General features: G+C 39.9%; 1 protein-coding gene across 1 annotated transcript in view; it reads right to left on the reverse strand.

Moving 5' to 3' along the window:
* The window catches only part of LOC109476834, a 49,411-nt gene that overhangs the window by 4,103 nt on the left and 24,478 nt on the right, over positions 1–20,830 (reverse strand). The window contains exons 30-43 of the mRNA XM_019777852.1: positions 20,616–20,757; positions 19,908–20,032; positions 16,612–16,670; positions 15,288–15,378; positions 14,511–14,686; positions 13,828–14,061; positions 12,635–13,151; positions 12,081–12,149; positions 11,501–11,740; positions 11,201–11,394; positions 10,817–10,974; positions 9,440–9,584; positions 6,754–6,868; positions 6,108–6,322 (exon numbers count right to left, since the gene is read on the reverse strand). Coding sequence (XP_019633411.1) covers positions 6,108–6,322; positions 6,754–6,868; positions 9,440–9,584; positions 10,817–10,974; positions 11,201–11,394; positions 11,501–11,740; positions 12,081–12,149; positions 12,635–13,151; positions 13,828–14,061; positions 14,511–14,686; positions 15,288–15,378; positions 16,612–16,670; positions 19,908–20,032; positions 20,616–20,757 — 2,480 coding nt within the window. The remainder of the gene's footprint in view (positions 1–6,107; positions 6,323–6,753; positions 6,869–9,439; positions 9,585–10,816; positions 10,975–11,200; positions 11,395–11,500; positions 11,741–12,080; positions 12,150–12,634; positions 13,152–13,827; positions 14,062–14,510; positions 14,687–15,287; positions 15,379–16,611; positions 16,671–19,907; positions 20,033–20,615; positions 20,758–20,830) is intronic.

Consider the following 20,830-nt stretch of genomic DNA (forward strand, 5'->3'; position numbering starts at 1 on the left):
ACCGACGTCAGGTTGAACAAGAAAGGTGTAAAAATACACCTAGGCGACGAATTGTATATTATGTAAATTAGGGTATTATCAATTTAATTTATTTTTATTATATGTACGAATTGGAATATTCACTTCATAAGCTACATGTACATATATGTGCCTGGTTATTTACATGTCGGCAATCGACCAATATCGGGTCCCCATTCTTAGCTCGGTGTTTGTTGCTATTGTTTAGATTTAATTCCAATCTTTTATAAATATTTTTAAAGGGATATCTTATGTTTTACAAACATTTCAAACTTGTTCTTAACTTCTTAAGAAATTTCCGTAAATTCAAAACTTTCGAAATATTTTTGAGTCCGCGTACGATATTTCCAACGATTTCTAAAGAAAGGCAACTCGGTTCTACCATTTTTTTTAATTTTTGTAAATTACCCGTGACGAAGTAATTTGCACATCAACACGAAGCGTTCTGTGAGCCAAAAATACTAGTAGGTATCGTTGATGAACCCTGCGGCGATCCTGCCGTCGGCGAGCACTCGACACGATAGCGGCCAGCCATTGATACAGAAAAACAGTGCCAAACCGTACGCTGCTTTTAATAAATCTCAAACTCTAGTGAAACATCAAATCCTTTCTGTTGTACCATGGTTGTACAGTGCATCCATATTTCTTGAGATAAAAAAATAGGTACCCATTCACAAAAACGCTTGTAAATACAAGGATCTTTCTCGCACAGTATTACGTAGATCTATTACACGGCGCCGAAACATGTCAAAATACACTCCGTCTTCCCTCTCGTCAAAAACGCCGTCCGTGCAAGTCATGTGTGCTTCCAAATAAGGAAGTCCGCGGAAACCGCTGGCAGCTCGGGCGATCGCGATCTTCGGCCTGCATCGGCGCGTGTGACGTCATGATCGGGCTCATTTGTATGCAGGCGTCTGCCTTTTGACTACACGGACTACAAAGGACGCCGCCAGAGAGCGTAAACCCAGATGCCGCGGGTGAAACTGCACATCAAGTAAATACGAAGTTTGGCTGGTAAAAAAAGAAATTAAAATTAAGATCTCAGTTGATTGCCACTTTCGAAATTTTTGCAAATTATGACATTTCCGAAAACATGCTACTCAAGTACGTACATTTTTATAATAATTTCAGAATATTTATAATATTTTCAAAAATAAAAACATTGAGAAAATATTAAAGGTACTATTTTAAAAACACTCGGTGACTTGGAATGGACTCTATAAGAGCGCACGTACAGCACATGAATCCAGATAAAATCTATCAAAAGTTGTAAGACATAAAAGGACATACTACTTGTGATGAAAGCTCCTTGTATAAAGTCAGTAGGAACAAAGATCACTGGATACCGGTACGGTGATCATTATCTAGTCTACCGAAGCGATCCTTTTCTTCCACTGCTGCAAATTTTACATGCCCGGTCAAGCGGTCGTTGACCTTATATAATAGAAAGCAGGACAATATAGTTTACGTGCGCTCTGGACTCTGGATCGATACGCAAAAACCATATGTATATCATATACATTATCATTATGTGCATAACATAGCATGGTCTGTCGCTGTGTGTATATTCTGTAAGGGTAGGAATAGGCTATCAAACCCAAACCTTTTCGCAGGTACGGGATTGTCAGAAAAATGTTTATGAAAGCCGTTATGAACCCCAATGCTACAGATATAGGCCTGGCGTGCTTGTGGATGCTGTCCGTGTGCTGGTTCGCAAACAGGCCACGCCCGCGAGGTCTGGTTTATAGATGTGTTGTCCGCCACACACGTTTGCAGGGACACCAACATGCATCCAAGGTTGATAAATAAATAAATAGAGTGACCACAGATACACTCGCCAGAAACGTACAGAACGACCTTATAGAGGTAAAGTTGATCCGCGAAGATCAGGCGGTTCCACAAGTGTCATCTGTTGTTGTTCTGTCGAATTGAACGTGTTGCGGTGCGTAGATAAGATCTCCTTGGTGACATTCGTTGTTTCCGATTCCGAATGCAGAAATGTATGTCCAGATACTAATATTTGCTATACACTTGATCTGGCCTGTCGTTCACAATTGACTTTTTCAGTGACTATGTCTTTACATAGCCTTTACCAGACTCACAACGCTGGCTATTTATGGTAGAATATTTGCCAGGGGAGTTTGACCGCCTTGTAGGACCTTGTAGGTTTGACTGGCCTTCGGAGGGAAAGATTTATAAGGGGGTCATTTAACTACCTCCTCGCGGCCGGACTCCCTTGGCCAATTTTAATCTCTTTTTTCCCCGAATTCTACGATCCGTATTCCCGTAGAAAGGCCTGGTGGATGCTAGTTTTTATATGCCTCAAATCGCCGCGTCACAATGTAACGTTGGATGCACTTTTGTCCGTTTTTGTTGGCACATATTTTTCTTTGTAGCGGTTTTAGGACAAACAGTAAAAGGAAACACAACAGAGTCAGAAGAAGAATAAAGACACACATTATTTTTATAATCTTCCATGGGTTTCATCGTTATAGTAAATAAATGGAACCCGTCATTTCTTTTCGGCAGCGTTTTGGAATTTGAAAAGGCTTGCGCTGTGGACATGTGCTCATGTTGGTAATATAAGGGGCTTTACGTTTTCAGGTTTCGGGGAAGGTTTCTGTTTGTTTACACCGCCGCTACAACAACAAGCTTGACCCCTTTCGCACCATCCCATACAGTGACCCTGGCCAGATGGCCGGAGGTTGCCTCGCACAAGTTGTTGTGGTCAGCAGAAATGTAGTTAGATAATCGTATTCATTGTCTTGGCCAATCAGGCGTAATTGTCTTACAATTAGCAATATTTAATCCCTCCCATATATTCCAAAAATGGACAGAGCTGGCAAAACATGTTAATAAGGATGTGTCCTCGTATAAATATCACCGCGACCTACTCGCAGACTCATTACGCACGGAAAAAAAAAACCAAGTCCATCGGCGGCGTGACCTCACGACCAGGCCGCGGGACGTGGAGCGCGGGTAGCCCGGCCAATCTGGAGCAGCGCACGGGCGTAGAATGCAGGCAGCCCCGGCCAACAGCGCGCGGGCGTGGAAAGCGGGTGTCCCGCGGCCCGGTCAACCCTCACCCTCGCCGGAGCAGCACGCACACTTGGAAGGCCCCCGGATTTTAGTCGTACAGGCACGGAGGTAAGCCCAAACTTGAGTAGGTTGAGACTGTTCTTTTAATATTGGAACCATGCCATATGTAGTGTGTATTTGTGTCCACGGTCTTGGTTCATGTTGCCTTCTTACGTGTACCATCAAACGGTGTATTATTTTGGTTTAAAGTTTTTTTGGGTAATGTTATGATTTTTTTGTGTGCATGTAACATGTAAGTTGTTCCATATCGATCAGTCCGTTTTTCTATGCAGTTGTTCAGGCTAGGTGACATTGTCTCTGAGCGGCCCCACGTTCTGCTCGGGTACCGTCTCTTATTTTGAAATTTAAAGAATCGTTGTTCTCACCGGCGTCCTGACGGTTCTGATACCGTTTCGTCCAAATGTTTTCCTTCGCTGTCAATCTTTGTTGTAAAGCTTGCGTAAATAACTCATTAATTTCGTTTCTACACTATGATAACCCTTTATACTATTCTAAATGACGTACCCACTAAACGTAGCCTGTTGCTCTGGCTTAAAGTACATGTAAGTGTTGCCCCCAGCTTCTGACAACAGTGATTTTCCGCACAGTTCCCGACAATGTCAACGTGAAAAGTTCTAGTGGTTTGGGGGAAATTGGGTCACAGAGTAAAGATGAAAACATTCGCCTTTACATTTGTTGAGGATGTAGAACTGGTTATACAAGAAGAAGCGCAGGCGGGCGTCCATGACCGTAGATATATCGGGGAGGCTACGTATATACGGTGCTAGGGCGAATAATCGTTCCGTTGTATTTACTATCAGTTCCTTGACTCTGCTTCATACGTTTTGAGACTGACAGTTCATCGTTTTCAGAAAAATCCGCGCCTTGGACCGTCACATTCCCTGCTATGCCCTGCTATCACCATGGTACATCGCGTGGATCATTTCATTTCCCAACAGCCACAACTATCAACTTTAAAACGATCATTTTAAAAACTTTGACTGATGTTGTGGTTTGAGTAAACAAGGAAGCGATTCGAATCTGCTGTCTCGGCGGGGTTGATTGGACGGGGTGAGAGTATAGAAGAAAATTCGCCCTTTGTCTGTACAATAATTATATACTAGAATAGGGTACTTGCTCATTAAATCTTTTGGAACTTTCCCTACTTTTGCTTTTTGTCGGCTTATAATATCAGCGGTTATAGGAAAGGTGAGTTCGCTATAATTAGAAATGCATAATGCGGATTCGATGACCAGTAAGCGGTAAACCATACGGGTCTGTTGGTTACATCATCGTACGATATTAAGAAAGTACGTGGCTATTGACACACCCGTTGTGGATATAAAATATTTCTCTTTCCTTATTGACACACCCGGTGTGGATAGGAATTTTTTCTCTTTATCGATTCACTTGGTGTGGATATAAAAAAATTATTTTCTTATTGACACACCCGACGTGGATGTATTTTATGTTTATTGACAATCCGGTACATCCTAAATCTAACCCTTGATGATTGATGCACCTACACTTTGCTGCTATGTACGCATGTTCTCCTCCGCGGTCACGCTGAACGCTGTCGAACTATGCAGAACGCTGTCGAACTATGCAGAATAACGCAACCCTAGAATATAACAAACTTCGTTAACTTGTTCTACACTGTTTCTTTCAGCTCTACATGACGACAAACACAAAAGTTACTCAAGAATACAAGACAGAAGAAGTGGAACAAAATACCAGGTAAGTGCCTAACCATCCTTATTATACGCAATATTGTAAATAATCACCATAGTTAGGCAATGTTCGCATCTCTATAGTACTTCTTTCAGGATAAGCTGTGTGAGTTTTGAAAAGTACCATGCTTTCTATGATTAATATGATTGCTGGGAAAACAATGTAGCCTGGATGCCAGGCCCCCGTGCCATGATTCAGTTAAATTACATGATAGGACTATTAAAGCATGTGGCATATGTAATTGCGAACGAGAGAAACACAGGCAGATATCATGTAAATTAAGATTTAATTTGCATAATTAATGAGAAATTCAGCAATGTTGTAATTCAGCAATGGTAACTGCCTGGAATTTCATACCTAGGGCATTTGAAAGTTAGGTGAAGGTAAACATCATTAAATCACATAACTTATTCAAATATGGACCTCATTTGCTTTTCTCTTTTTGTGTCCACAGGTAAATTTCGCCATGTCTCACCCTGAGATGCAGACTACAGCAGGGATTCACTGGCAAGCACGAAGCCCAGTCAAGGAAGGATCGGGGTGTGCATTCATGTTTTGCACGCAAGAAGATTGAAAAAACAAGCATTGAATGCAGCAGCATCGTGAAAGCAAAGAAAAAATATGAATAAAAAAAGCAAGACTGACACAAACACGCATGGTGGAAAACACACAAAACATCATCATTAGCACACAGTTAAGTTATAAATAAAAGCCCAGCATCATATGGTTGAAGCTAAAAACTTACTTAAAACATTATTCTTTTAAGCTTGAATATGCTGCTCCTTGTTCTTTCTTATGAGCAACAAAATTATTCTGTTTTATTTTATTCTATTTTTCTCTCTTGATAGAAGAGAACATATTTGAAATATCAATAAAGACAATCATTAATATTCTGTGTGCAAAAAGCCACAGTTGGTCGGAAAAGGTGTCTTTTGCATGCATGGTAACATAGGCCTTTCCTACTTATAAAGTATCCAGTTATCGACTGACAACTAAGCCATTAAACTATACACAAAAGACTTCTGCAAAAGATCAACCATCACTTTAGATATCCCTACTTGCTGTGTACAAACACAGTCATTCAAACAAGTAATTCCCTAGGGAATGCATTGACGGAATTTTTAGAATATTTTCAACTCGATCGCAGTACTATACTAACGGCTCCGCCCCTGAGGCGTCGCCAAAAACCCCAAGGCAGCCAAACTCCCCTTGCAAATATTCTCCTACATATAACCAGCGTAGGTAATCTGGTAGAGACTAGTGTTTCGAAAGTTTCCTACCGAGTCGTGTTGTTCTAGAAGCTTGTCGGACAACGTCTGCGATGCGTGGAAAGCAAACGGGTCTTTATCGTGATGGCTGATGTAGAACAGAATCACAACAAACAGGAACAGGAGAACGTACTCCACTACGACCAAGACAGACTTCCGCCGCTGTTCATTTTTTACTTTCATCCTTTTTGAAGATGCAGCCCCGGGAGGATACACCTTCTTAGGAGCTGAAAGTTTGGACATCATAAACGGTGATTAGAACAGACATTTTATTATCAAAGCCTAACGTTACAGCTTAATAATTCATAATGATTTTATTACTTGTTACACCGATTGAGGGAGATAACCGGTTAGGACCTGCGCTTATAGAAGTAAACATTAAAACCCCATATGTTTGTTTTGAGTGTGTATATTATTTGTTAGATCATGTATCATTATATTTATATTTAATTGATTATGTTTGATGGTGACACTAACATAAGGTCGATCAACTTAAGTGCGCCGTCATCTTGTCTGAGTGTTTTCTTTATTCGTGTTTTGATAAACAATAACGGACACAACATATTAATTAAGATTCTAATAGCTTCAGCCACCGTTGGTGTAATTTAAAACTTACCTAAAGAAACTCGTAAAATATAGTTATGGTACTGTTGTTTACCTTTCTGATCATAAAGATGCATGTGGAGTTCTTCTTTCTTGATATTGTATGTCGTTTGCTTGTCAGACAGCCTATGGTTACAAACCAAGGCAAAAAGGACTGCCAGGACCAATATCTGTCGGTACATCATCAATAAGATAGTCATTAGCTGCATTATGCAAGACGTTAGAGTAGCATGCATTATACTTGACGTTGCAATATGTTATTATTTTACTTATTTTGCAAGCATGGCTTTCTGTTTGTTTGTTTATTACGAATACACGTGTTACATGAAATCATATTCTCCTACTCCTATACTTAATAGGAGTAGGACTATATGATTTCATGTAACACGTGTATTTGTTTACGTATACCTTTGGGTACTTGTGTTACTTATGGCTCACAACCCTTTGTTATTTATGTTAAATTTTTATTTATTTTCTTAGTTATAATGATGATTTCTTTTGATGATTGTTTCTGTAGTTTGAGCCCCATTGAAAATCAATTCGACCAAATCGAATGGGCCACTCAGTTGTCTTAATATTTAATAGATAAATAAAAAAAGGTATAGTATCCCATCTCTAAGTTGCTTTGCTTTTGTATCGAGTTATGATAAGTATGAACCTTTTGTTATCATTTGTTTTTCATGGTTTGATGTTCACGATTTGTGTTTGGGGTTTCCCCCTGGGAACAATGAAAAACGACATTTTGGCTATATATCTTGATGAAAGATATTGATGAAACACACAAACAAACAACAAACCGCCAACTCAGTGGTATTGGACATCGTCTTTGTGACAGCTGCTAAGCAGAGACTTGGTATTGCACAGATAAAAAAGGACAAATACTAATACGTAAACAAAGTTTACCTGGCCAGTATCGGCGATAAGACTTGATAAACCGAATGAAAATAAGAAGGCTTTTAGCCAAGCCGCACTCTTCTCTCCACTCCAGGTTAGACTGTACAGGATGACAAAGAATGACGAGACGATGGAAACCGTTACCACTAGCAACCACGCCACGTACTTAGACCAGCGTCTTAGTCGCTTCCTGCATAACCCTGCAAGTAAGAATAGGTAAAAAGAAGGTGTAAGTTTGATATCAACTCTCTCTCTCTCTCTCTCTCTCCGTACATATTAGGACACTTGCTAGATGATCTATACTAACACAATTTGTTTATTTATTGTTGATTTGCATATATAACAAAACAAGACAAACTGTAGTAAATATACTAAAAACGAGACGGAGTTACCAAAGACTCATTTTTGTCTATCTGGCGAGTCATCGGCCATTTCCGTCAGGATGCGTGGTGTCTCGTGGTTTTGGGGGGTTCAAAACACACACAAAATGGCTTCCTTTGCTTTCCAGAACGTTTCTTAGACGGATATGACGTATTTTTGACCTTTCAACTCGCCTTTACGTAGGTGTAGAAGGGAGATCTACACTAAGATCAAAGTGTTTAAGGCATGTATTGAAACAATTCTTTTGTATGGGTCAGAATCATGGGTCATGAATATGTCACATTCTAGAAAACTAAACGGAACATACACGAAGATGTTGCGAGTGGTTTTCAATACACCATGGTGGAAACACACTACTAATGAACAGTTATACGGTTCGCTACCAAATGTAACTTCAGTAGTCAAATATCGACGACTAAGCTTGGCCGGTCATGTAGTACGTAGTGAAGAACCAGCCAGTAGGCTTCTACTCTGGAACCCTGATACCTGTAAGAGAAGAGTTGGACGCCCAAACATAACAGTTAAGAAACTTATTGAAACTGAAACTGGCTTGGAGGGACATGAACTTTTCTCAGTGATGTATGACAGACAGTTGTGGCGAGCTAACTTTGTATGCTCCACCTCTACGGAGGATGAATGATGATGATGATGATGATGATGAGAAGGGAGAATTCTGGGGAAATACACTTGGACTGCTCGAGAAATGCAGGCAGTCACAGCGTCGCGGGAAAATGACGTCATTGCGCGGGGCGCTCTCTGATTGGCTTATGGATAGTTGGCAAATAAAGCAACATTCCCGACTGTCTGGTGTTGCCCTACTTAATACAATGAAAGGGTGTCGTTTCTTCAAAAATTGTTCTTCAAAAGTACCTTCATACTCCCATATTTAAGTTACGCCGGACATAATTGAAATACCATACCATATTTGGCGTTACGCCAGACATAATTAGAATAACATACCGTATTTGGAGATACGCTGTATTCCGGGAACTTTGATTGGCCCTGGTTCCTCCACACGGAACAATAGAGTCGGAACCAAGGCAACCGGTACCACCATTAAAACAGTCATGATACTAACGTACAGCTCCTGGGTTACACAAAAAACATAAAGCTCATCATACCATACCAACATGTCGATTGATAACAAAAGATAAATATACAAACTTGATAGAAATATATAAAATTTCATTCATTCATTCATATACATTGTGAGTTTTGAATTTTATCACAATGGAGCACATTTCATCAATTTACAAGGTCTCCATGCCTAAATTTCCCAAGGAAATGAGAAGGGAGATATTTGGTTGGAATTACAAGCATTATATGAGTTCATTAGGTATGAGAAATGGGTACAACTAGATAAAGGTAGGGAAGATTGACTTATTAAACTATAAACTAAGATTCTGGTCGATTGATCTTTGAGGTTATAGCAAATGGTGAAAAAGGGGACTATGTGGTCGTCTTACTTGTAGGGTGAACTGTACAAAACCCAGATCATACACGGTGTTCTTGGTCTGAAAACCTTCGTCATTCTTGTACCACATGGCACTAGACAGCATCATGCTGCTGAAGACAGCACAGCAACAGGACAGGCGTTCTGCCTTGGTGAAACTGGATACTGAAAATAGATTTAAAACAAACACTATAATATGCTAGATGTGCTATCATATGTTAGACGAATTGTTTATTGTCAGGTATAGCTATACTGTAGTAACTAATAAAAAGCAAACTAAAACGGAAAGAAAGCAACGCACTAACCTGGTATCCTGCATATCGTGCTCGGGCGGGGTTTCTTCGGGGCTGCAGGGGCTCTTCCCCGCCCGCCTAAGGTAGATTCCCCTGGTAGGTTTTTCACGGCAGGAGTTTGATTAGGCTCAACTCCCCGGCTTGCCATCTCTATTAGAGTAACACTGCTACCGGGCTGCCCGTTGTATTGGGCGGGGGGAAACTATTGGAGCCCCGAAGACACAGCCTGCCCCAACTACTATGCCCCAACCACGATTAGACTAGATACCAGCTTAGCTACGCACCAGGTTAGAATTAACAATGTATCATCAACGACTAGTGCTAACAATACCTTCAGGAGTCATTAAAGAAGATGTCCACAAGTGCTGATCGTAGAACATTGCGTCCGTGTTCTCACGGAACAGACTACCGAAGCAGTCCAACTGTTCCTGGGTCGCCACGTGTAGAACTTTCTGAACCTGGAAGTCACCTCGGTCTTCAGACAGCCAGTCATAGCAGACAAACTGATAACTGCAAAAGGCACACAAAATAGCAAGTTGTAGGTTGATGGGTCAAGGCACGGCACTAAGTAAAATGTTAGCAAGAACAGAAACCAAGAATAGTGAAGAAATGTGTTTGTTAGATAATTCTGAAGTGCCCCAACCGTTAAACTATGGAGTTGATGAGAGGAAAAAAGTATCCTGATTTTGATTATGACTGAAAACCTATAGATATGTTTCTATACACCAATGATCTAGTAATAAAAATGAGGCGTTTATTGTTTGCATATTGTCTTATTCTGTTTGCAGATCCTTTATAACAAAGCCCGTGAAAAACCAAGACGCTTCACCAAAAGTACAAAAATATATCTCCTTTGACCAAGATTCAAGTGAAGGCCGAATTACAATAGACAAACTGATTAAGGGTTATGTATTAAGTCTGATATGATATTTACGGCTTGGAATTGAAAGACTTTAACTTTTAACTTTAAGTTTTAAATTAAAACCCACAGTGCGCATATTTCCTGATTTTGAATATGAATGACAACAGTTTGTTTTACATTAATCTTCTAGAAGCCTGTAACGCAAGCAGCTATAACGAATAATGTTTCATCTTACACTTCCTCTGTTTGCAAGTCCTTCACAATGACTTCCTTCAGAAACCACGAGGTTTCATCCACACCGGTGTTGTCGTGCCAGATATGCAGCAGCTCCAGATGTCCCAGTGACGTCTTCTGGGGCATGATGAGGTCATGAGTACCACCTCTTAGCATGGACTGCAAAGGCATGGACGTGGCGTTTAAAAAGTTAAATATGATCGATTATTTTCTTTATATCAGGATTAATCGTTAAGCAGTTCCTTCTGCTTCCAACAGAAAAACAAATTGTTTTAGTGACAACCGAGAAAAAGAGCTTATCAAGAACACACAAATCAAGTACTGGTAAGTGGTAATGGCATGCAAGGGTACAAGAGCACATGTCACGTCGTTGGTTTAGACTTACTTCTCCACACGGGTTGATAACTTTGACTGTTGTTTTGCTGTTTGATCCGAATAATCTGAACCCGATTCGTGCCGATGTTCCAGCACCAAACATGGAGCCGGTGTTCACGGTGATCTGGTACAGATATGGGGCTGGCATCCTGTCCGGAGGGAGGACGGACAGCAGGGGCAATGGCTTCTTATTGCCGGGAGTCGCTGTTTTTTCCGTCTTCTTTTTGTGGTAAAAAAAATGTATATCAAACCACAATATTAAAACTATAGCTGAGAAAGTGTTAATTGCAAATTGCACTCTAAAAACAACTAAATATACTTACTCGGAGTCGCTGAAAGTCTACGTGGAGTATAACCAATATTACAATGTACAGAGCCCACGAGCCGATAACCATACAGAAAACAATGTCGTTGTTATTGAGGATGTTGGGATCTTTGAAGATGTCGTCGAAATCAATAGAATTTGGAAGAACGTGCAGGGATCCACCAACGACTGGCTTAGGCTTGGGAAAGCTGCAGGTACATCTGATGGTACTATCAAATAGATCCACTTGGACCTGACAACAAAACAGAACGTAAGATGAGATTTCCATCACCAGACCACTGAAGCTTCAAACGTTCAAGTGAAAAAGACGAGAAAAGTGATTTGTATGAATATTGTCGCCACATCATATCAAAGAGAAAACTACCAAGATTTGCAGCTCCCTTGCAGCTAGGAGTTGCTTTTCTGTATCTAAATTAACGCTTCACGCAAGTTGGGACCAAAGCAAGTAAATGTACTGTATTTGCGACATTGGTACACGCATTGCAGTTTTGTTTGGTTAAAAATCCAAAACTTACCCCACAGTCTGCGTCTTGCCACTTCTCCAGTGTATGATCCCAGTTAAGACAGCTGACTGTAGTTGCCTGAAGTACGTAATCTTCGGGCGAAGGTGTCGTTTGCAGAAGAATGCCAGATTCTAAAGAGATTTTGAAGTCAAGATTTAAGAATTGTTTAAAGCAATTGCATTGTGATATAAGTTGCACAGAACGTCAGAAGAAAACAAATGTAAAGTTGCTGTCACAATAGAGTGGCTTTACCGAATTCAATTGCTATGCCTTCACAAATTCTTGTTACCAAATCAAAATGTTATTGTTTTGGCCTGTGTGTGTGTGAGTGTGTTTCCGCATACTTGTGGTCAGCATAACTTAAGAAGGCTTATGGGTTGCGATGATATAAAAATTCACACTTGATATTAAAAAGTTGGTACAAAACGTTGCTAATGTATAGGACTTTCACATAAGAAATATATGTAATTTTGGTTGAGACAACAATGTATAGAATAAAGTATGCTATATGTAAATAATCGTCTCCATGACCAATGAGAAATAAAAAAATTACAAAGGCTCTTCATGTTTTATGTAGGTATGAGATCTCTGAATTCTTGTTTGACATGTTTGTTACCTAATTTCTGTATCCAAACATAGAGTCTCCCCCGCCGTCTCTGGATATTTGGAGTGAATGTCTGCAAGCTGTTTGTGCCTCGATGCCAAGCCAGAAAAACGTCTTCTTCCTGAACTATCACCATGTCGTCATACAGCTCCTCTGTTGGAGGCGTGTCGTACCGGAAGAACACACAGAAGGCAGCGGCGTGATCCCACCACGACAACTGCATCACAACGACAACGGAATCAGCTGGTACGTCAAACGCGTGAAGAGCCATCGTCACGCTGCTGTTCTGTCCGCCGGCGACGTCTCCCATCGCAGACTGTGTCCCAACAGAACCACGTTCCTGAATATCACGTTTGTGACGTCTGGGTCGTTCAATAGATGCAAATGAGATGGGCTTCGAAAGGTTCAGCTTCGTAGAGCAGTTGTCAAAGTGTCGAGGTCCCCAAGAAAACATAGTCAAGGGTGTGCTGACGTTTTGCCCAAAGGTAGATACGTTCCAGGAAAATAGATTGCTCTTCATCACAATCATCTGCGACAAATGCAAGATTATTGGAATTTATTGCGATAAAATAAATCGTCTATATGGATTTGACGCCACTACTTATGAAGTTAAATATAGATTCCAATTTACTCATCAGCACTGAACGATAGATGATGCCAACTTCAATTAGCGTTTAATCAATCAATCAATCTATCTATCTATCTATCTATCAATCATACTTTTTCAATTGGTATAAAACATACTACCCGTGAAATATAACGATGAATTATTTCTTTTGTTTACCGAAGGAAAACATATTGTTTTTGCATGACACGTTTCATTTTATTCACTTCCAACGACTGACCTCTGACCTGGTCAATGACCTGATTTGTTGACTTCTCTCACTATGGTAACTGGTGTTGGGTTTCATAATGTTGCAATTTTATAGTAGGAGGGATTTATACTCCTGTCTGACCATGAATGTATTTGAGTAAGAATTAACAGAGCAGACCATATGCAAAGGAAAACATTATGCATTTGCTTTGCAAATGTTACCTTTCTAGTTTCTTCATATCTTTGTTCATATTTAAGCTTTCTGCCATTTTACACTCATTGTCAACCTTTTCAATGTCGTAAAAAAACGAAGAGGTCATAAAATACAAATACAGAGAATAAAATTGGAATGGAAAAGCAACTGAAACAGAAGGACAGCTTATACACTAACCTTAGAATCTGTAACCCCATCTAAAGCACAATGTGTGATAGTTGCTGACACAAAAACTTGACCACACTGAAGTGCTACTGTATCATTTTTGGTAGACCTTGCAACCGTCATGTTGACATCGACATCGTCGTTTTCAAACGCCTTCACGTAGTCTTCGGTGTCTGGCAATATGCTCAGAAGGCTGTCTGCTGTTCGTTCCATGTTGTTTAGTAAGGATAACCCAGCGTTACGAAGCTGTACGTTGAATACAAATTCAAGGATATTGGAACAATCCATACTAACATGTGCCAATGTTGGTGATATGACAGTCTATCACAGCTGTAAAACGTACTCATTTGTCTAATACAGTATTGCATAAGTGCAAAGATGTTCCGATTGGTTTACATATTCCGCCTATTTTGTGAACATACAACTTTCTATTTAAAATCATATCAAATAGAACCCTCATTTTGAAATAAGTTCGAGTTAGCATTTCTACGATAGCCCAGATGAAAGTATGCAAAAAAAATCGTCTTATGTCCCGAGATCGCTGTAAGAACGATTTCCACAAGTTGGTAACTGGTTACTAATGGCACTACATGAACATGTACTTTCCTTAGGATAATACTGACTGGTTCTACTTCCCCAGTCTTATTCGAGTGCCAAAAGTAAGATGAACTGAAGGTATAAAGTTTACAACCGACCTGATGGTCAGATTGCCGTTGCTTGTCTTTTATGTTCTTCAGCTGTTGTTTAGGAGACACGTCCACGGAGTTGACATCTATGAAATCCATTTCAAAGAGCGGCCGTGTGGTATCAAGGACAGTGGAGTTTCTTGCCGGCAGCAGTCGAACTAGACTGGACAAGGTGTGCGTTACGACTGAAACATTGAGAGCCATGTTCACTTTCAGTGTAAAGACCGTTCACTTTCCTTTTATTACTCAGTGGCGGAAGTTAGTGACCTTCCGGAGTATTGTAATCAGTTTTGTCTGTACGTTCACATTTACTGCATTGGTATAAAAATTGGCTTGCCGTCTGCTATTATGCGCGAGATGATGCACCTTGTTTTTAGTTTTCATAGACATATGTAATTTATTATTTCAGAAAACACCCCTATTTTGATGGTCTTGTGGAACAGGTCATTAACTTCGACGGCCTTTGTGGTTGTACGGAAATAGGAATTTTTCGGGAAGAAAGTATTCTGAGTATATATCTAATTACACAATAGATGATGATATTGTGTCGTTGTAATTCATACTTCAGGCTATTGCTGAAATAGTCTCACCCTTATCATATTAATCAATACCAAACAACGAAAGTGTTGGTAATAATTATAACCATACACATAACACGTAACAAAACTACCAGTAGATGTCGAGAGAAATTAAGCGGAATTAAACATTGAATGCTGTATGTATACATAGAGAGATACGTGACAAATACAGTATCTCACAATGCATGTTAGTGTTCTAGTTGAATACCTTTAGTTAGTGTCTCCATCGCTGACACTGTGACACCTTGGGTCGATCTGATGAGTTCGGAAGACTTGCTCAGCAGATAGATGCCCTCCTCCTATTGAAAATTCAATCAAAGACAATTACCTTTTGTCTCATATGCTCTAATATGTGAGAATATTACTTGACGTTGTACGAAAGCGTATCTGTATGCACATAGACACTCTAATACATTATGTTATGTTTGCAATACCATAGAAAATAACTAAGGCTGCATAATCATACTTGTGCTTTGTTTTGCCTACTCATACCCACATACCAAATACCATGAAGATTCATCTAAAACCTCTTGAGTAATACTGTTAGATACGTTCAGAATGGAGAACATAAATTTGCAAGGAAATGGTAATAGGTAAATGTAGCAACTTTTTGAACATCATTTACACTTCCGTAAATAATTTCATCAGGTTGGTAAACGAATTGTTCTTTGATCACAACCATTTTACGAGCCGACGTTTCGATGACCGTCTGTAATCTTCATTAGGGTAATATTATGACTGGTTTACTTTGCACTAACGCTAGTGAACCAAGTGAACCAAGTAACAGGGCACTGTGAACCATGTAACATCTTTAGTGCACTATGCACCAAGTAACATGTCAAGAATCAGTGCACAGTAAACCAGTCAGAATTGCCCTGATGAAGATGACAGACGGTCATCGAAACGTCAGCTCGTACAAAATAAATGATTGTGATAAAAGAACTTTAATTTGTTAACACTTTCTTACCAGTTCAGGAGAAAACCCAGCCGGAGTTAATTGTGCCGTGTCGAGCTGCAGAATACTTCTGATCCCAGTAACAATTCTTTCCACGCTTACTAAAGACGCCCCTCCATTGTTGAATTGTTCCATTTCATCCCTAAGACGATGTAGCTACAGAAAATGAGAGAAAAAGTACTACTTCCAACGATATCTGTACTTAAAGAATTTCGCGAACAAAAACCAAAGGAACACACCGTTAACATGTTACATATGATAGTTATCGTTAAATTCACAGCAAAGCCATTGGAAAATATAATTCTGTTACCGCTTCTAGAGGACTAAGCGACCTTCCAGGAGTGGACAATCCCTCATTGCCACTGTCTTAAAATAAAAGTGACAAAATGATTACATATGGTATATAGAAAAAGAAGAGATTATTAATATAAAGCCACTATTAAAACGAAGCAATTTGTTTAAAAAACAACAGGTAAAGCTCTGGTTGACACCCTAAAACTCATGGATGTTAAGATTTGTTCAAGAGTACACTGCAGAGAGAGACTACTTTTCTGGACTTTTGGTATTTCTTTTGTACTTTGCGCATACCGATTAATGTTGTCAGCACTGTCGTTGCGTCAGTTGTTGGCCTATGACCTGTAAAAACAGATGATTTGCATCGTTGGTTCATATTAGAGAAATATAATTCAACTACTGAGACAACTTCTTATGAGATACGCCTATTAATGTGGCGTGTTAATGCACTTTGCCCCAAGAGGTATACGAGGGCATTATTACTCCGTGAAGGAGGTCAGGACCTCCGGACGGAGTGTTGTAATCGGCTGATTTTTCATGTTCGCAGTCAAAACACTGGGTTCTCTTTGTGTAATCGGCACGCAATTTTATACGCCGTCTGCGGGCATGCCCGTGTTGATGCACGAATGTGTATTTTTGCCGTTGCTGCTTTCGCGGTCAATGTAATATCGCAGACGCACCCCTACAATTACGAGGCGAATTGGAATGGTCCAGAAAAACGCGTTGTTTGGAATAGCAGTGGGGTTCAAAAAAGTTCATGCAGATACGGGGTGGTTTTTATAAGTGGTTCCAGATGTTTTTGCCCATGGTTAAGAGATGCCAAGTTTTTTGGAAGATGTTCGCAGCCAAAACGCATTCTTCCGTACGTCGCATTTCTGTGTAATTTCGCATGTGGTGTTGCATTATGTCCGGGATGATGCACGTCTTTTTATTTTTACCGTAGCTGTTTTGATATTGGAGTAAATGCTTATTTTCGAAACATCCCCATTTCTTTGAAATGGTTTCGTCCGTTTATGCAACTGTTACTGCGCTAATGACGACCAGTCGCGCTGTCCTGATACACCGCGAATGTGCGAGTGTTCCCTGTAGACAGTCCCGGGAGTCATTTTTTTGCACATTCCAGGAGCCAAACCAAAATACGTTCATGAACCGAGTCCAAAAAACCGAAACGTGAAAATCGGATGATCGGACCTGATGTACATTTCTCTTTCTATAGATTGTACACACAATACACACATCTTTAGATAATCTGGCCATGGCAGGTTAAAAAAGTAACCCTGAATCATACTAGATTAGCGTAAATGCATGTTAATGCGTTCAAAACAAGAAAAAAATTGTTTCCGGGTATTAATCTCTTGAATCACGGCGCTGAATATTGACGCAAAAATATTTCGGGCATCGCGCGCCCTTCCCGCGTCACGTGTAGGCATCTCGCATCTCTGATTGGTTGTTGCGTAAGATGACTGAGCCGACGCGCGTTTAAACAATTTTTCTTTGTTCGATTTATCACACTTCACAGAGAATTGTCGCCAATGGCTACTTCTTTTTGTTGCAATATATAATACTTCACGGAGAATTGTCGCCTATGGCTTCTTGTTATTATTATTATTACTACTAATATTATTATTATTATTATTTATATAAATCCTGTCTTGCAGATAGTAAAGGATATGAAGGATAAAGTAGGTATGATTACTAGCTTTACCTGTCGTTGCAGTCAATGTTGTTGTGTCCACGTTGCCTAACCTAAATGTTGATGCTTTCGCTGTGTTATCTGTAACAAAAACGTACATGGTTTTACTGTATAATATCCTCTCAACAACGACAAACTGTCGAAAACCTGCTCCTCTAATGGGGGTGATTTCATAGATGATAATTAGCAAACTAGGTAGCATAGTTGATCACCTTTGAATGGGTACAATACATGCAGTAAGAAATGTGCAAATCATGATGTTCCTTACATTATCCAATCAACATGTGGGTATCAGTATCATTCAATCTGAATTCTGATTGGTCAGTCGATATAACGCGATTAGGTGTAAGACACCAGCTTTGCAATTTTGAATAGTTACGTAACGCTGAATGGCCAGTTAACACTCATATCTATTGCTTAGATCACATTTCCAAACCGGGCCTGGCCGGGCTGTTTGTATGAACGAAAAATCATCAATTCATATCAGGAATATACAGAAATAGTGCCCATGATTATCATTAAAAACTTTGTTGTCTTTATCATTGTATTTTTCATTCCCAAAAGCTGCCTGGCCAGACCCCGTGTGGGAATTGTGAGCTCAGCATAATTCTGTATCTACCGTTGAGTAAGTTATCCAATGGGTCCCAGGAGGTTACGGAAGACTTGCGATCTTCTTTGAGCCAAAGCCAAAAGGTGTTGGTTCTGATCAATACTTCCGGGCTGGATGTCGTTTTTGGTGCAATGTCTGTTGTTAACGTTGTTGCTGATACAGTCGACATTGGGTCTTGTACCACATTATCTTTTTTTTTACCAACAGGAAGCAAAGAAACAAACAAATCTAATTAGTCATTTGCCATTAGTTATATCAGCTAATATGACATAGATAACTAAAACCTAGTATAGTTCTTTGAATGGCATTTCTCTTGTAAAAGGTAACGGGAATTTACAGCTGTAGCCTTCACATTAACGTATTTCAGTACCAAACAGTGATAACTCCATCTACACGTGATAACTAAGATATCACATTATTTCAATCAATTTATCAGAAGATATTCTGTTTGTAGTAAAACGATGTACTCGTACTAGTAGAATAATGAACTAGTACCCTTCTACGAGAAGGAAATTAAAACATAAACCTCTATTATCAAAATAATGTGATAGCACACATCTGTCTATCTTTATAACAGTTTGTAATAGTTTATTCATAACAAATAGCCTCTCAGCCTGTACAAAAACATGCTGAATAACAATGATTTTTTACAGTTACTTGTCTAGCAAATACAAATTAACATTGCAAATACATATACAGACACACGAACAAAAAGATTACAAAAAGCCTCACATGGGCACTAAAGTAAAGACGAGAGAGTCCTAAGAGTCTTACTGCAAAGACTCATTGTACAGGCATATTGCCTTGTGTAAGAAAGAAGAGTTTTCAGTCTATCTGACTCATGAGCTCTGACTTGTGGGGTCGTGTAGCGTAGCGGTAGTGTCTTCGGCCCAGACTCGAGAGGGCGAGGTTCGAATCCTGCCCGATGCCACCGATCTTGTGCCCTTGGGAAAGGCATTTTACACGACGTTCCTCACTTCACTCAGGTTTAAATGAGTACCTAGCTTCGGCTAGGGACGTCCCTCGGATAGGACGTTAAATGGAGGTCCCGTGTTTGGGAGAGCAACACCCCACTCACGTTATAGAACCCACCGCACTTATCAAAAAGAGTAGGGGACCTTCCCGGTGTGAGTGGTTAAAACCTTACAGACTGGTCTCAGGTTTGACATCTTTGAAGAGGTTATAGTCACCTGTTATGTCAATCCTTCCACAAATGTGGTAAATCGTCATGAAATGAAATTTAAAAAATAATAAAATAAAAATGAGCTCAACGTACCGGTGGTTCCAAAGCTCACAGCCTCCACACTACGTCCGTACATGCTGACGGCGGCTATCCGGAGGATGTACTCCGTCGATGGGAAGAGCCCCGTTATGTTGAAGTCTGTGGCAGCAGGGGGTATGCTGTAACAAAAGGCAATTCAATGACAAGCTATTCATCTTTCTCAAATCTAGCACAACAGATTCAAGAGTCTTGATGCTACAGAGTTGAATATATGTTTAAATACAATAACTCATATAATGCCAAAATAGGTAAATAAAGACTGCTTTGTCATTAGAAAAAAAGCTCATGATTAGACACACTCGATTGTAACTCTTTATCGAAGACTTATCATATCCCTTATTGTTACCTCCATGAAAAAATGGAGGTATTGTTTTGGGCGTGTGTGTGTGTGTGTGTGTCTGTCTGTCTGTGGTCAGTATAACTTCAGAACGCCTTTATGGATTGTGATGATATTTGGTATGTTGGTACGTCTTGGAGACTGTTCTGAAGACGAAAAGACGGGCGTGGATGAAAAGTCCGCCTTGGTATATGAAGATTCCTTTTTTAACTCAACAAAACGTACAGGGACTTCCGTATGGTCTTCTACAACTAAAGATCTAACAAAGCTAAATACAAGTATGAATCAAGTCAACCTACGTACAGAATATATGTATAAGAAATACGAATTACAATTCGTTTAGTAACATTGTATTAATTGCTCACCTGAAATGTTTCTTTTCCTGGGTCGTAACGTCCGTCACCGTAAGAGCATAGGAGACAACAGCTGCTACAGGTGGTGTCCATGCCATGTTCAGCCAGGTGGAGGAAACATCTTTAACTTCCAACTCGGAGGGCGGGTCCGTAGCTATACATTGCAGCATGAAAAATGAAATTGTGTGAATGAATAGTCTCACCGGGTATGTTTTGATGGGTATCAA

Source organism: Branchiostoma belcheri, unplaced genomic scaffold (assembly GCF_001625305.1).
Source record: "Branchiostoma belcheri isolate BF01 breed outbred unplaced genomic scaffold, Haploidv18h27 scaffold392, whole genome shotgun sequence".
Classification (NCBI taxonomy): Eukaryota; Metazoa; Chordata; class Leptocardii; order Amphioxiformes; family Branchiostomatidae; genus Branchiostoma; species Branchiostoma belcheri.